General features: G+C 35.8%; 1 protein-coding gene across 1 annotated transcript in view; it reads left to right on the forward strand.

Moving 5' to 3' along the window:
* Nucleotides 1-16,866, forward strand: part of LRP1B (LDL receptor related protein 1B) — a 498,089-nt gene that overhangs the window by 329,386 nt on the left and 151,837 nt on the right. Inside the window, exons 30-35 of the mRNA XM_058421333.1 lie at nucleotides 774-948; nucleotides 1,235-1,329; nucleotides 4,829-4,978; nucleotides 12,788-12,928; nucleotides 13,651-13,776; nucleotides 14,898-15,029. Coding sequence (XP_058277316.1) covers nucleotides 774-948; nucleotides 1,235-1,329; nucleotides 4,829-4,978; nucleotides 12,788-12,928; nucleotides 13,651-13,776; nucleotides 14,898-15,029 — 819 coding nt within the window. The remainder of the gene's footprint in view (nucleotides 1-773; nucleotides 949-1,234; nucleotides 1,330-4,828; nucleotides 4,979-12,787; nucleotides 12,929-13,650; nucleotides 13,777-14,897; nucleotides 15,030-16,866) is intronic.

Below are 16,866 nucleotides of genomic sequence, written 5' to 3' on the forward strand. Positions count from 1 at the left end.
TAAGGAAGACCTTCAAGTTACCAAACCAGTCATATCATACTCCTGTTTCGCTGCCTTAGGTAGTAACGGAGCTGTAGGGTAACCTTCAGTCCCCTACAGCTGCTCATCCCACAGTGGGATGGGGAGGAGAATCAGAAGGGTAAAAGTGAGAAAAGTTGTGGGTTTTGATAAAAACAACTTAATAGGGAAAGTAAAAACTATGAATACCAAAAAACCCACCAAAATTAAGAGATCATTCAGTGCTTCCCATTGGCTGACAGGTGTTTTGCCATATCCAAGGAGGCAGGAGAGTAACTTGGAGTCTTCAGAGCATTCAAAGATAAAACTGCTGAACTTCTGCAGTGACACAAGTACTTAGGAGCTACAGAACTATGCTATAGACCAGTGGATTTAATTCAGATTCTCTGTACTGAGCTTTCATGGAGCTGAAGAAGGAAGGAGGTTTTTAAATTTCAGCATAGAATTGGTTTAGAAAGCCACTGAGCAATAAATGCCTTGAAGTAGAAAAATACAACACACAAGTTCAGCATCTCTGATTACTATTTTGGGACAATAGGTTTCATGCTGTAAATATTCAGTGTGATTTTCATGTTCTTAGTGTATCAGGCCCAGGAAATAAAATCAAGATTATTAATTTTTGACAACTAGTTAATAAATCCGTCTGAATAGAATATTGTACATTATCGTTAACAAAACATGGATTTATTTTTTTTCCCCTTACACTGACAATAATACAGAAAGAAAATCAAAATAATTTCTTTCCTTTTTTGTAGATACTCAGAGTATCAGAGGTCTTGCAGTGGATTGGATATCACGTAATTTATATTGGATTAGCTCAGAATTTGATGAAACACAAATTAACGTGGCACATTTGGATGGTTCCTTGAAAACCTCGATCATCCATGGAATCGATAAACCCCAGTGTCTTGCGGTGCACCCAGTTAAAGGGTAAGATGTCCATGGTTGTAATAAATAATCTGCACTAAAGCTCATCAGAAGGTTCTTCATTCATGTTTTGTTTGGCCATTCTGTTTTCTTTTAAACTTAAAGCGCAAACATGAATTTGAAAGGTTTTGCTGAAAGTTTTTCAACTGAATTCTTCCTCCCTTAGAAATTTGCTGACTAAATCATGTAACTATTTGTGCGTTTTGTCTCCTAAACTGATGAATGTTTTTACTACTGACTCATTAAAAACACAAAGCAATACTGTAAATATGTTAATTCTCTTCTTCAGTAAGCTGTACTGGACGGATGGCAACACAATCAACATGGCAAACATGGATGGCAGCAACAGCAAAATACTCTTTCAGAATCAAAAAGATCCTGTTGGTAAATACCCTTTTTTTTACTGTTTCTTTTTCGACTGACAGTGATTTATTACAGGCATAGTTGTGAACTCATATTTAAGTGTACAATGATGTTTTTCATCTACAGTGATAAGAACAGGCATAAAGACACAAACAACACTTGTGTCACTGTTGTGTTTCCCAATTTAAGATAATTTTTGGCCCATTCTAACTGAAATCTACAGTAGATTTAGTGGAGTAATATTGACTTCTAGGTTTACAGTAGACTGAAGGAGCGCCCATCTGTATTTCTCAAACTTGGTATCATGGTTACAAAAATGTGGAGGTCAGGGTTTTAGTAAGTCATGGATATATGTGAGAATATGCTTTAAATGCAAATGTGGATCCTTCCTCACCAGGAACTCACTTGCATAATCAAAAGGTAAATTGGCCCTTAACTTTTTACACAGAGCAAAAAGCAGCAGTTGAAGCATGCATTTCATATCATGGCTTAGCCTCAGTTTTAGTATTTGGGAATTCATGTAGTTGGTGCTAAATTATGGCACTTAAAAAAAAAAAAAGAAGAAAAAACAAACACTTTCTATGTGTATTTTTTGGTTTTTCTCAAGTGGTTTTTTTTGGTAGATAATTTCATTATTTAGAGAGTTAAAGTGGTTATGTCAATTGTTGCTGCCTTATTAATGACCCATCAATAAAGCAATTATGTTTTTATAACTGAATGCAAGCAGAAGTGAGAGTGATTTAAAGAATTCAATAAATTTTGTATAAGAACATGATGTGCATTTTATACCCTAAATTCAATGAATTTTGTAGAAATTACTTGATAACTGTTTTACTGTTGATATGACTATCTGTCTGTCCTCTTGAAGAGACAATTACCTTTTTATCTGGAGAGAAAAGAATGGCAAACCCATTAATAAAGGTGAAGAACAAGCACTTTTAATAAATTAGAACAATATTAAGGACAGTTGTGTGCAACACTTGGCACTGAATATTTCATGATCAGAGGTCACAAGGTCCTAAATTGCAGTGCCTAGGGTTTCCAATATCAAACCCTGAATTAAAATATAAGCAAAATGCCAGTTTCAATGGTTTAATTTTTTTTTTTACTATTAGCATAAGACAGTCCCATGCTAAGACAACAAAACCCTTCTAAAGATTTAGAAAGTAGCAGTTTTAAAGCCTTAATTTAGTATTTCAGTTGTGCACTGAGAAAACTGTCTTTGTCCATAAGTGAAGCTCTAGTTCATACAGTGCTAATTTTCAGTGTTTGGGGAGTTCTCAGGTAGATTGCTGGTTTATTATTTAGTGTTGGATATCCTGGTAATGGATGGGATGTTCAGTTTCCTTGATGCGAAATTTCAGATTTTGCTAAGTAAGGGAGTTTTCCACTCTGTGACCTGAATTACGCTGATGGATTTATTTTTCCTATTTGAGTTCCATCAAAACAAGGAGACAATTTTTCAATTACCAGATTTTCTATTATTACCAAGAGCATTTTTACTTTGGAAATTTTGGGAACTGATTCTCTTAGGATGACAGATGGTGTCGTTTATTTTTTATCTTAACTAGTACATAATAGTTATGGTTTACTGGTCCATTCTGCAGTTCTAAAGTCTCCAGTGCTAACACATATATTTGTTGATAAAAGAACAGCTCATTGGAGTGCCATTAAACTATATTCTTAGGAATTCAGAATTCCTGCTAAATTTTATACTTTGTTGGGCAAATCATTGGCTCATTTGAATTCCCTGAGGCCAATATTGTACAATCTTCACATTCAGATTCATTTTAGCAGTTTATAAGTTTTAAGGCAGTCACCTACACTTGAATGCATCATGAATATCTGTGATGCTTATGGCTAATAAACCACTTGTTTCCGTTAGTAAAGCAGGACAATTCCTGAAAAAAATCTAATTAAACGTGCTCTGCCTACATTAGAAATAATGTGGTAATGGGTGGAAAGTATTTGGGGGAGGATTATGTGCTAGACTTGTGTAGAAGGAGATAGGAGTGTTTTTCGTGCTAGTTGCTGCGTTTAACTGGAATGCCTGTGTGTAGGAACACCAGCTGAATATCTCAAGCATAAAACCAGACAGGACTGGACTGCAGTTGCTGCATAGCTGGTACTGGCAGCAACCTCACAAACAGATCCCATCTTTGGGCAGCTGGTCATGGGCAGGAGGTGTGGCAATTCCCAAATGCTGCCCATCTCAGGGCAGGGAAACCTTCCTGCTGGTGTATTCCCTTTTTACCCACACTGACATTCCCAGGGAAGTTCTCCGTGCTCGGTTAAGTGCTGCTTGTCCCCAGCACCCCTCGGCTCTGCGCTTGGAGGGAAGCTGGTTGTACAAACATGAGGATGTCCGTGCAGAGACAGAGCGAGATGAGTCCATCCTGAAGGCGCTGCTCCAGATCCTCTCTCCAGCGTGTGATGTTTCCTCCTGGGTGAAACACTTGCAGAGAGCTGGAAGGAAATATCAGTTCCTGCAAAGGGACTGGAAGGGTGGTCTTTAGAAGCTCAGAAAGCAGACACCTTTTGGCCTGCCCTGTCAAATGTGCGTGACAGTAACAACATGATGGCAGCTGTAAAGGCTGCACCTCATGGCACTGCTTTCTCCTGTTGGGGTTTCCAAAATAGCTTCCCACAGGATGGAAAAGACTACAGGACAATATCTAGAGCTTGACCCATGCAGTGAAATGCGGTATTTTTTGGCAACTTGCTACTGGGTACTTAGTGTGAGTTCTGGGAAAGCTGGAGCGCCAAAGCAAGTTGTTATGGCAGGCATTGTTGCCATGCCAAAAATATTTCACTGTGGAAAATCTCCTGCTACCACTTCTTGAACATTTTTAAAGGATTACAGAAGTCTGAAATACATTATCTCCTAGTTCTTTGCTCTTACTTTCAGAAAACTCTCTATTCATTTAGTAGCTTATTTTGCAAGTATCTTTATTTTGACGGTTCTCTTGCTTCAAACTCTGAAGAGCTGATTATGACATCAGTTCACTATGAATCAAAATGAAAAGTAATACTATAAATTTATTAGGAGTTTGGATTAGATTTTGGTATTTCATCATCCTAAGCAGGGAGAGAACAGACTTTTTATAGTTCTGAATCACAAAAAGTACCTTGTTTACCAAATCTATGTGTATTCATAATTTTAGGATATAAATGATGGCTTCTGGTTTGCATTTACAAGTTGTTACTGACCTCGCTTACGACCTCAGCTTATTCAAGTAATTCTTCATGCCAGATAATGCTCTTTCATCAGTCAATCACTGATTTCAGTAACTGCTGGAAGAAATAAAAGGCACAAATCTTTCTAAAAGCCTGTTTTTCTCATTGTAAATGAAAAGTTGGGTTTTCTCAAATTTTTTTTAAGTGTAAGTAGATGAGTGACTAGATAACACAATTGTGTGTATATATATATCTTAAATGCACGTTCATAATGAAAAGAGCTTAACAATAAATGTATATCATCCATTAAAGCTACAGTTAAAGCTGTATGCCTTAATTACAGGTTTATCAATAGATTATGGGGAGAACAAGCTTTACTGGATCAGTTCAGGAAATGGAACCATAAGTAGATGCAATTTAGATGGTGGTAATCTTGAAATAATTGAATCCATGAAAGAAGACTTAACAAAAGCCACAGCTTTAACCATTATGGGTAAGTCCAGTGATAATATATTTTTTAATTATTCAAAGCTAATTAATAATGAAATATAAAAAGCTTAGGGAAGTTACTGGGTTTTTTTATGTAAATAATTCACAAGTGAGACTGTGCTGTCCATGAAAATTTCTTTACGTTTAATTAAACAGTTTGCAATCTCTAATACAAGGATATTTCTAAATACAGACTGGCATGTGTATGTGTGTATATATATGTATCTGGAATTAAGGTAACAAATTGATGGCTTATATTTACTACAGTCACATGTAAAGAATTTTGAAAAGGGAAAGAGCTGTTACACTGTTTATTACCCAGAATTATCTGTGATTTGTTTTGTCTTCTCAGTTCTTCCTACTTAGCTCAGAATATTCCTAGTTTGTTGCATTGCCTGGCACTTTCGGAAGACTTCTTTCCGTTATGAATTGATGGTTGAGGATTTAAATTTTCAGATGTCTGCTCATATTCCATGTATAAAATTGATTGAAATAAAAATATTCTATTTGTTACATTTTGTAAATAAGAAATGTTTAGAATGTTCAAAAACATCAATCAGAAAACTCAAAAGAACAGTAGCATAAAGAAAAATTCATTTAAAAATATCAGCAAAATGCTGATCATTGAATATTATAAAAGTATTGTTTCAAACTGACTTTTATGTACCTTCAGCTCTTGGTCTTGTTGTAGCTGAGTCAGAGTATAGTAAGAAATTCCAGTTTGACTGAGAATTTATATTTATGCTTCTGCTTTTTTAGAGATTACTTTAGAGCTTTCCATATTTCCTACAAATTACTGACCTCTATTTTGCTTCACTTAAAAATCACTTATATTTATCTTGGATCTTAAAAAAAAATAAGAAAAAAAAGAAAGAAAAAAAGATAAACAGATTTTTTTGGGGGGTGAGTGAATTATCAACTGCCAGACTTTTTATGAAATATTTTACTTGATTGATTAATTAAATAATACAGATATATATAGATAATGTGCTGGTGAAAGTTAAATAAAATGTAATGATTTTTTATGCACATGGTTTAAATTATGTCATATTTTAAGTGGTAATTACTAAATTAGATTTATTATACACCCATTTGCCCAGTACTGAACACCAAACACTGTCAGAATCTGGGATATATTATGCTTTTATATGTGCATTCATAAACACGAGCAGGCTTGGTGTCAGAAGGAATCATGAATGTTAATTTGGACAAATTGTTTCTCATTGATTGGATTGTGACTAGAAGTAGGCTGAATAAATGACCTCTACTCTGGGGAGCAGTAGGAAGTCTTTAACAGGAGGTGTAAAGAGTGTTTGTTCATACTGAGCTGGTGCTGGTGTCAGGTGCTCATCTGTGATTCACAGAAGCTACAACAGTGATGGTCCCTCTGGGACAGGGAATAAAGGGTTTATAGCTACCACGTAAAGAAGAGTGCAATGAAAGTAGTTGAATTGTTGCACATCTGGAGACGGAGGAATATCTGCTGTGTAGGTTTTATCACATGTGCCTCTAATATTCATAGTTTGGGATGCTTTGTTCTAATGGGTTCTAATTAAGTTCTTCCCACTTAAAAATGGTGGACAAAACTTAAAAAGAGTTTGGGGCTTTCTGTTTGGTTTGCTTTGAGGCTTTGGAGTCATAGTTGTGCTAAAGTGCAGCTTGATATTGCAGTGATATTCCCCATATAACTCTGCTGGAGAACAGTAGACACACATACAGTTTTGTCAGCAGTGTTTTATGTGCTGATTGAAAAACATGAAAAATTCCTGCATTCATTTTTCCTATGGGTTTTCATATTATGGAACATACCATGGTAATATAAATGCCATTTATTTTCCTAAAGAGCAAGTGGCTGTGCATCAGGTTCTTACGAGCAGGGTTTTTGTGGACGTAAAGGGGGTCAGAACAGCAAATCCGATGCCTTATGAAGCAAGAGGAGAGAACTCTAATTGATCAATGGTCATAACTAATAATATACAAGTAAAGAAGAATGACTGATTTGTTCTAATGTAAGATTTAACATGATAGTGTGTGAAAATTTACTGCTCCTGCTGATGTGTCTGCCTACAAGTTTAGTTAGAGGTTTTGCAGGTAAATCACAGTAATTGCAATGCTTATTGAATAATTTTTGCTTCTATTCCTAAATTTTCCTGACAGCTTGTATCTAAATACACAGTAAACACCGTTAAGCAACATGAATGGAATGTTCCTCCTCTGTGAATACACTGAGCTATCTTTTCTGTAGCGTTTGAATTCACCAGTGGCTGAAGAGCGAGATGGTATCTATGCCCAAACCCTTAACTGTTTTGTAGGATTTAAGTTCCACCCAGTGCTGGAGAGTCCTGTAATCTTCAGCTTTCTTTTGTATTATTCTGTCTTTTGCATTTGGTGTCTCCCCAGCTGTTTTGGACAGCTAACTTTCTTTGTTGGTGTATTTTAGTATATATCCTGTCATATTGTTGGGTTGTTTCCGCTGAGGTGGAAACAGGAGATGGAGTTTGGTATGTTGAAACTCCCTTTGTACAGCCGTGTCACCAGGTCACAAAGTTGGTCGCTTATTGATCACCAGAACTTTACTGGACTGAGGAGCTGAGACAAGGAAGCAGTGGAGGGCACCTGAGTGGGTTGAGGGGATGGGAAACATGATCTGAGATAACCCCAGCTGCCATGCACCCATTCCCTGCCAAGGTTAGGTGCACTCAAGGAGAAAGAATCTTCAGAAGAATTGCTGAATTTTAAATATACTACGCTAGTGATGTTCTTCTAGCACCTCAGTTGTTGATCTTGAAAACTTCCTTAGCTGTTTGGGAAGTATCTTCCCCAGCCATCAGTCTCCTTGTGCGGAAGCGTGAGCTCAGAGACTCTCAAGTAAAACCCCACAGCCTGTGTCAAGAGCTGATGTCTTCCATCCTGTGGCTGGACAGCCTTTTGCACAGAAAACTCACAGATCTGACTGTTGCTTTTTCTGTATCTTACACTTCACATTCTGGAAGATTTTTTAGAGCTATAACAAAAGTGATGACTGGGACAGGCTTGGCCCAACCAAGCCTTCTTCAGATTGCCTTGGTAATCTCTGTGCTGATAGCTCGAGTTTCTTGATCTTTGATTCTGTTAGTTTCAACATTGGAAAAGAGAAGCAGTTAGGCACTCCATGGTTGTGTTCTGTGATTTGAACTCAACAGGCACTGCCAGTGAAGTCAGTAAAGTTTTGGGTTGCTTCATAATACAGTTTATGGAGTGGTTCAGAGCTTCAGCAGCAGTGAGGATTCTCCTTTAGCACGATCCCTCAATCTCCACATTGTTTTTATTGCTTTCAATTCCTCTATTTTACCATTGCAGTTCAGCTGTTGGAAACCATTTGGAAGTTACCTCTTCTGTTTAAGATGTTTGCTGTTGTTTTGTCCTTTCCAGGCTCTGTTTAACATTTTCCTACTATTGCATTCTTTAGTGGAAGCTTATAGAAGGTAATGATAAGACATAAAAAATAATGTTAGCAAACAAGTTGGTGCCAAGGTATTTCAGGTTTATCCTCGAGGGAAATGGAAACAATATATAATTCACATCCTTCTGTATTTTGGGTCTTTCATTTATTGGTTTTCTACTCAGCAGTGTCAGTCATCTTTCTTTTTCAATATGCCGAGCAAAATTCCTAGTCTTTTGGTTCCTGCTTTTGCTAAATCTTTTTGAGCATTCTATAATCTTTTTGCGCATGATGGGATGAAAATTATATTCCATTTGAAAGCAAAGGATTTGAATATATACAAAATTGTTATTTTTCCATGCCTTTAAGAAAGAAAAAAAAAAAATTTGCTGTTGCAATTCTTTATTGCAAAGAAGTTGCTGGAAATCTGTGAAGTCATACATGCTTTTCTACTCTTACCACTTTTTCCTCAAATCCATATTCACTCTGTGAGATGTCAGTGTATGCAACATCAGCCATTTTTAACTGATCTATCAGTCAAAAACACAGGAATTCTTTGTCTAGTACCTCCCACTGGTTATTGTCTTGCCTTTGGTCATAGTAATTTTCTTCTGTTACATAGTAAATTTTACATTTTGTTTTGTTCAAAGACCTCTACTGGTTTTTTTAGTTGTTTAGAAGTTTGTCTGATTCACAGCAACCTGTGCCCTACATAATTTTCACCACCTGCTGCTGGCACCATTTATAAGTTGATATCAAATATATCCCCTGTTCTGATATTCAGCATGTTCCACGTGAAAGAATTTTTGAGTGTCTTACACAGTACAGCAAAGTTCTTTTCAGCAATAATAAAATACTCTCAATATTTGCCTTAAAGTTTGAGTTTAATCTACCATTCAGTATCTGATTTTAGCTGCTTTTCTGGTAGCCAGTGTTTTGAGTGGGATCAAATGATAAAGATGTATTTGGAATTCTGCATCAAGTCTCATTTCCTGCCTTCCCAGTTACTCAGTGCAAATAATTCCTTGACTGTTAATGATACTGGTTAGAAATTTACTTTTGATTTGAAAGCTGTGTTTCTGGATTGGTGAGCAAAGCCATTATTTCACATGATCTGAGTTGCAAAGGAGCTTGCAGCATTTTCTGATATGTTTCCAAACTGGTGGGCTGTTTCTTGAATGACAAATTACTCTAATGAGAAACTGAGAGTTTCTAGAAAAGTATTGATTAGTTACTGCAAGTCTGTAGCTGAGAATAAAGGGATGCTGAAGGCTTCTGTCAGCAGTTTTGGTGGAGGCATTTGATTGGATTTTGGATCAGGTCCTCGCAGAAGTACAATTTACACAAAACCACAGAATTCAGCTCATGTCCCTACAAAATAGGAATATAATGTACATTGTATAATGAGGATATAATTTGTTGTGCATTTGGTCTTTTTTTAGCATAAAATAGTGTAACTCCGTGTAGTGGATGATTTTATGTGTAAGTGCTATTTCTGTTGAAATTCATATTAAAAAAAATTCAATCAGCATTACAACAAAATTAGATGTACATAATAGCTTTTCAATGGGCATGCAGATATTAGAAGAATGTCTTTTGAACAAAAACTGTATATAAATATAGCCATCAAGCTGTGTTATCAAGCGATCAAAACACAAAGTAACAATTACAGTATTTCATTTTAGACAGAAAATGTAGGTTAATATTACCAAAATATATTCATGCTCCCATTTACTTTCATCATGCATTAGATGATATATTGGTTATTTGATTTTTTTGCTTCATCCTAAATAAAGTTTCAAAAACTAACAGCCGAAAGCTCTCCTGGTAGCTCAGATGGTGGGAGCTGTGACTTTGCTGGATCTGTTTGCAAAGTGAAAGGGGCTGCTTAGATCAGGAGACTTCAAACACATACACCTTAATTTTCCAAGTCATCAGTCTTCTAATTGCCGTAACGCCATTCATTACGTTAGCATTAATATATGAAATATATCTAGGCAATGTGCCCGGTTCTAAGTGCAGTGCATAGTTGTCTTCCATAAATACTCAAACCACCATTAATGAAAACTAATGACCCATCAAAATTTGCATTCGGAGTACTACTTGAAATCTCCAAAGGACTGCCCACAAATCTAGGGTAGCAATTTTTGGCATTTGAAATTGCTGTTTCCCAATATGTTGCTGCTCTTAATGATAATTACCCAGCAGAATGGATAAATATAACAATTTTAATATATATTATAACCCAGTTTCAGCAACAAGATTATAATTGGCGATCGAGCAACACTCTTGTTAGCATAATCAAGCAAATAAATCACTTCAGTTGGATGCTTAAAGGTCCAAAACGGCTTTTTTTTCTTCCCTTGTGTGCAAAAGCAAGTTGTCTTTATGCTTAAGTGGGTTTTTTTTCATCAAATCATCTGCTATATTTTAAAATTAATATAGAAATAATTAGTTAATCCTGAATACTAGACATCATAGGTGAGTTATCCCCTGACAAATATCAGTAATACAGAGAGAAATAGTCCAAATTTAACTTAGAATTATGGTCAAAATTAGCCATGTGATTGTTGTTTGTTTTTTATTTGTTTGAGAATGCAGTGGTGTTTGTTGGTCACCTAACCGTTTCTGAAGAATTTAAACATTTATTTCTTAGGTTTTAGTGTACAACTGGCAAGTTTTGGGGCAGGTATTCATAAGAGGTTTGACCTCAAGTCATCTGTACTTCAGAATTTGTGTGTTGTTCAGGCATTTTGGTTTGGCTTTTTAGATTGGTGGGGTTTTTTGATATTATGAAATTTTTTACCTTTTTTTTTTAACTATAATAGATCAGGATTCATATGACCTTTCTCATTTAAATCCCCCCTCCTCTATCCTTGTCTCCTCCTAAAAATCATGGTGTTCCATTCTATGCAAGAGAAGAATAAGCAGTTGTTCAGTAAGATTTAGTAAGCTACATTTTTATTTAAAGGTTTATGCAGGTTTCACGTTAACAAGAAGTGAAAGTGGAAGGGAAAATTTGAAGAGTATTGTGCTACTTCACTTGTGAATTGTTGTGATTTGTCCTTTTTATTGGCGTAGAGGATGTAGGAGACTCCTCAACCTCTGCAGTCACGGCCAAGTACCTTAGGATTACTAATGAGTTTGTGAAGTGCTACTTTTATCATCAGAGGAGAACAACTCCGTGATCTGACATGTCTGACACCATTGATGGAAGTTGTTTAGACACTCTTAACTGTGCATGGAAGCAGATTTGGTCCCATTGAGTAGCTCAGTAAACAAAAGTGGTACTTGGCGGTCAGCTGCTCGGGTACAAATGGGTTTGGCTCTACACTACTACCAAAAGGGAGAAATGAAAATATCTGTGGTGCAGATAATCACCGGTAATGAACTTCTTGATGAAGTACGTGCCATGCGTTCCTCCTTTGGTAAAACAATGTGATGAGTTGGTTATTTGGAGTTTTTGTTGGTTTCCTTTTCCCAAGGAGGCAGGCAGGTCAGCCAAGGACAGGTTTGGGAGGTTGCTGAAACCACAGCCAAAGTTGAGGTTTTGCACAAAGTATTAAAGAAATGCCTAAAAGTGTTTGGTTACTTCTTTGAGATAAAGGATGAAAACACCAAAACCATATGTAATGTGTTTTCTTCCTGTACCCCAGTCTTACAAAACAGCTGATTTTTTATATATGTGTTTGAATATGTTCAACAGTAAGTTCATGTTACTATGCACAAAACACCATTACCAAAATTATTTAAGGGCCTGTTCTGATTTGTGTCACATAGAGGATGTGAAGAATAAAAACTCTTCTTCCCATGCAAACATTTCATTGAAAAAATTAACCTGACCTTTAGGATTGTGGGTAATTATCCAACAGGAAAAAAACAAGTCCAATTCCCAATATTCCTTATATGGATTATAACACACAGTCACCTTTCCGTTTTTAGCTTTCATGTGCCTTTTTGTTATAATTGACATAATCAAATTGAGCACAGGCACTTCTTGTTCTGAGGATTTTCTGATAAAAATATCCTCAGATGCAAGCTACTGTTAATTGATCATTATTGCAGGATGATGTTTTCAATCAGTCAATTCTAGACTGACTAGTCATTGAATAAAATTATTGATTTTCTTTAAATTATATCCAAATTTAGAGAGTTTCATTTGTATCTCCAAATCTTGATATTTAGAATATTTTTCATTTTGCATATTCTGGTCTTCGTGTCTGCAGAATCTTAATAATGTAATTTCTTCAGATTTTCTCTGTAACCTTTTTCGGCAATTTCCCTTAGAACTGATCTCAGAATTAACCTCGAAAGCTTTTTCCCACCTTAGGTCTCAGCCATGTGCAGTTTGATAGCGATCCTCCTAATTTCTAAAACTTGGAAATTTTACAGATAAAAAGCTTTGGTGGGCAGACCAGAACTTGGCTCAGATTGGCACCTGCAATAAAAAAGATGGAAGAAACCCAACTGTCCTGCGAAACAAAACTGCAGGTGTTGTTCATATGAAAGTCTATGATAAAGCAGCCCAGCAAGGTGAGTCACATTTTAAGTGTGTTTAACCAACTTTTCGGGTGCACAGTTATCTTTTCTCATGTGGGTCTCCCAATGTGAAGAAAATAAAAACTTGTAATCAACTAATTCCTTGAGTGTCTTAGTGAGTTTATTTTTTTCTTCACAAACCTTCAAATTTCTGAGATGTGTTTATTTCACTGTCTATAATGTCTGTTCTAAATTTGAGTAAAATATGTTCTTCTATTACTCAAATATTGTAATAATTAGGTGGTTAGGAGCATGGGTTTGTGAGATCACTTAGGAGTATATCTTAAATATACTAAAAAAGGCTCATTCATGAAGATAACCAGGCTAATATAACATTTGATGAATTAATAGGATATAATCAATGACTTTTTCGTGGTCTAGATTAAGATACACTAATGTCAGTGAGATTTCATCATTAACTCAACATAGAATGTTCAGGTTTTTCATGCACTTTTACTTTAAAATAGGCAGATTTTTCAGAAAACAGAATTATTTATGCTCTGAGGGGAAATGTGGGGTTGAAATTCTGCATGAGAGAAGCATGGAAAGGTAAATGAATTTATGAAATATTTTATGCATACCTCAGTTTTTCAAATAGGTTATCTGAACAAAAATAGGAAATATTAATAATATATTGATAACAACACTTACTTTTTATCCAGGGTTGCATTGCTCAAGTTTTGATTTCTCTTGTCTCTTCTCCTATCACGTCACAGGCAGCAATTCCTGCCAGTTAAACAACGGGGGATGCTCCCAACTTTGTTTGCCAACATCAGAAACCACCAGAACTTGTGTGTGCACAGTAGGCTACAACCTCCAAAAAAACCGCATGGCCTGCAAAGGTAAAACGGCTTTCAGCATTTATTTTAACCGACTTAAGCTCTAGGGGAACATTGCAATGAGTAAATAAACTTATTTTGGTCATTTTTAGTTAAATAACTGTACTTGAAAAGCTTGATTAAAGCAGTAACGGAGAAATGTCTGTTGTGGTTAGGACAGGGTTGAATTTAGCTTTTCATTAAATGATTCAAATAAATAAATTTATGTGGTAACTCTGATTATTTTTTTTAATGTAGACAGAAAAGCAGACATAGGCGCCATTATTAATAAATATTTGTTCAGGGACATATGGCTTATCTTTAAACTAAATTATAGGCTGCAACTCTCTGAATGATTGGGTTTCTCATCCTGTTGTATTGCTCTTAATATAAAATAAAACCAAATTTTTCCTTAAATCTTTTTAAGTTGGCAGAAGTTAGAACATAACTTAGAGCCAAAGTCTTGCTCTTTGCGTGAATAATGCAAAACTGCCTTATGGTCAAGGTGACTTATATTTTTATAAATTTAATATTATTTATTACTATTAATTAAGACTAATTCGTGAGAATTACTATGTAAGAAGAACTCTACACAGTAGAATTTATTCTTACTGAACAGAAATAGGTGCATTTGGAATTTGATTATTCTAACACAAAAGTAGACATTTAAAATGCATCACTAATTCTCTCTCTCTCTGTGAAGGAAATGTGCAAACAGGACTGAGATGAATCCTGTACCTTGAAAGACAATTTACTGTCCTGTTTTCCACAACTTCTTTAAAATTATTTCATGCTGAATATGTCCACAAAGCATAGATGTGCACTGAAAATGTTCTTAAATTTTCTCATAATTCAGATCCAATTTTTTCTTAAATTTTAATTTCCATTTTTGCTAAGTAACCTGATTATAAGGTGGTGTTTGAACCAGACAATGATTCCCTTCTCTTGGTAGGACCACGTTTGTAATTTAATTAGAAATGCTCTGTAAAAACTCTTGGATATCTTTTCAAAGAGCTGGAGTTGTCACTTTGAAAAACTGTGGAGCGCTATTGTAAAATTATATCTAATGAATATTAGCTCCTCTGATGCTGGTTATTTGGAAAACTTCCACTTCGCTCTCATTGGCTGCTTTATCTTTCCCTTAGGCATTGAATCATTTCTCATGTACTCTGTTCATGAGGGAATTCGAGGAATCCCTCTTGATCCAAATGATAAAATGGATGCTTTAATGCCTATATCTGGGGCTTCATTTGCTGTGGGCATAGACTTCCATGCAGGTAAATATTGTGTATAATTTGTTGTATGTATGGTTAAAATTGTAAATTCTTCTCATAAATGAAGTAACCCCTTGTTTTCAAACCTTCTGAGCAATTACAGCTGCATTTAAAGGAATTGGAAATGGATCATGCTACAGAGTTAAGCTCTACCTTTAATATTTTCAGTAAACAGTAAATATTGTGCACATGCCGATTGTTCTGGTGACAGCAGCTGCTCCCTTTTGGCGGAGTCATCACTGAAAACTTGAGTAGGAAACTGCTGGTTTTACAGAAAGTGTTCATCAAGGAAAAAGGCATGTTCCTGCTGTGACACTTTTTCCATGGAATTTCTTAGTCCTGTGTGGTGGTGTACCTAGCAGGTGGCTTTGGCAGCGGAGTGGGACAGTTTTCTGCCTGTCCAGCACAGCTCAGCCACGTTTCTGCAGGGCACAAGCCAAGGCTGGTTCTGTTTCTTCCTTCTGAAAGGAGCTCTGACAGCCTGAAGAGCAGGCATTTCCACCTGGAGCACACTACATGCCTTTTCACCGTGCATACAGAAATAGTTTTTGATTTACACAGCCTCAAAACTTCCTATGAAATTAGCTGGTTTCAGTTTTGAGTGCATGTGAAAGAAGGTGGGGAAAAAAATAAAGATCAGATTCTAAAAGCAATTGGATACATCACCCGGTGGTATTTGGATATCTTCAAACATGTTAGCAAGTTTTGATTAGTCTTTGGAAAATTAATCTGTGACCAAGTAGTGACCTGTAAAATATCCTGTGTGTCTGTATTTTGAGCTCATCAGCTCTTTGGCCAGCCTTCCTTCGAGACTCATTTTGTCATACTCCATTTTTTTATTGTTATTTTGACATAGATTCTGCCTGGGAATTCAGCACTGAGAGATCCGAATGTTTTGGGGTTTTTATAAGTGTATGTTAATATTTGCCTTGGTATTAAAATCAGACTTTTTTTGTTGCCTCTGTTGGGCTACTTCATCACACAAATATCACCAATTGTTTTTTTACCGGGCTAAAAGTTACATTCATTAGACCTTTGCTTTTTTGACACGCTGGTTCATTGGTGCTCTTGCACCTCTGCTTAGCAAAATTTCAAGTTCTCTCAACATTTTGCAGTGCCCTCATAGCTGTATATTTTGTTTTCAAATCAGTGGCAGCTGATGTTCTGAGCTTTTCTCATATCATGGGTATAGTTCAGTTAGAGTCTCCAGAGACATAAAAATCACTTAAAAGCCAGTGCCTATGAGAACACATCTGAGATGGGAAAGACTCTGTTACAGAGATTTAATCTGTTCCTGGAAAGACACAGGAGGAGAGGGCAGTGGTGACCACACGTTCATGACAGATGCAATTGGGTTTTCTTGGGATTTTTTTATTTTTAATTTTTTTAAAATTTAAATTATGCAAACTTTACAGAATTATTGCATCTTACACAGAACAATAAAATTTGATCTTTCAATTTAAAATACCAGTACTAGGGTTTTATTGGCTATTTTGCATCTCATATTTTTTGGTTTGGGATTTTGTTGGGTTTTTTGTTTTGTTTTGTTTTTTTTTTTTACATAGTCGTAAGTTATGCTAGCTTCTACCTCAGAGAGGTTTATGTGAACTTAGCTAATAAATATCAAATTAATATTTTGGAAGAATTAGACTTTTGACTTTTTTGGAAAAATGAAATTTGAGACTGAATGAAAATAAGTGAGATTCTCCAACTTGGCTTGATGAAGTTCCAGCACAGGGAACATGAATAGAATTGGCAGTGACAAATGCATTGCAAAGATATATGTAAATGGTGTACCGCAGTGAAGTCACAAGGGGATAGTGTGTTATAAAAAAATTAC

Source organism: Hirundo rustica, chromosome 7 (genome assembly GCF_015227805.2).
Source record: "Hirundo rustica isolate bHirRus1 chromosome 7, bHirRus1.pri.v3, whole genome shotgun sequence".
NCBI classification, from domain to species: Eukaryota; Metazoa; Chordata; class Aves; order Passeriformes; family Hirundinidae; genus Hirundo; species Hirundo rustica.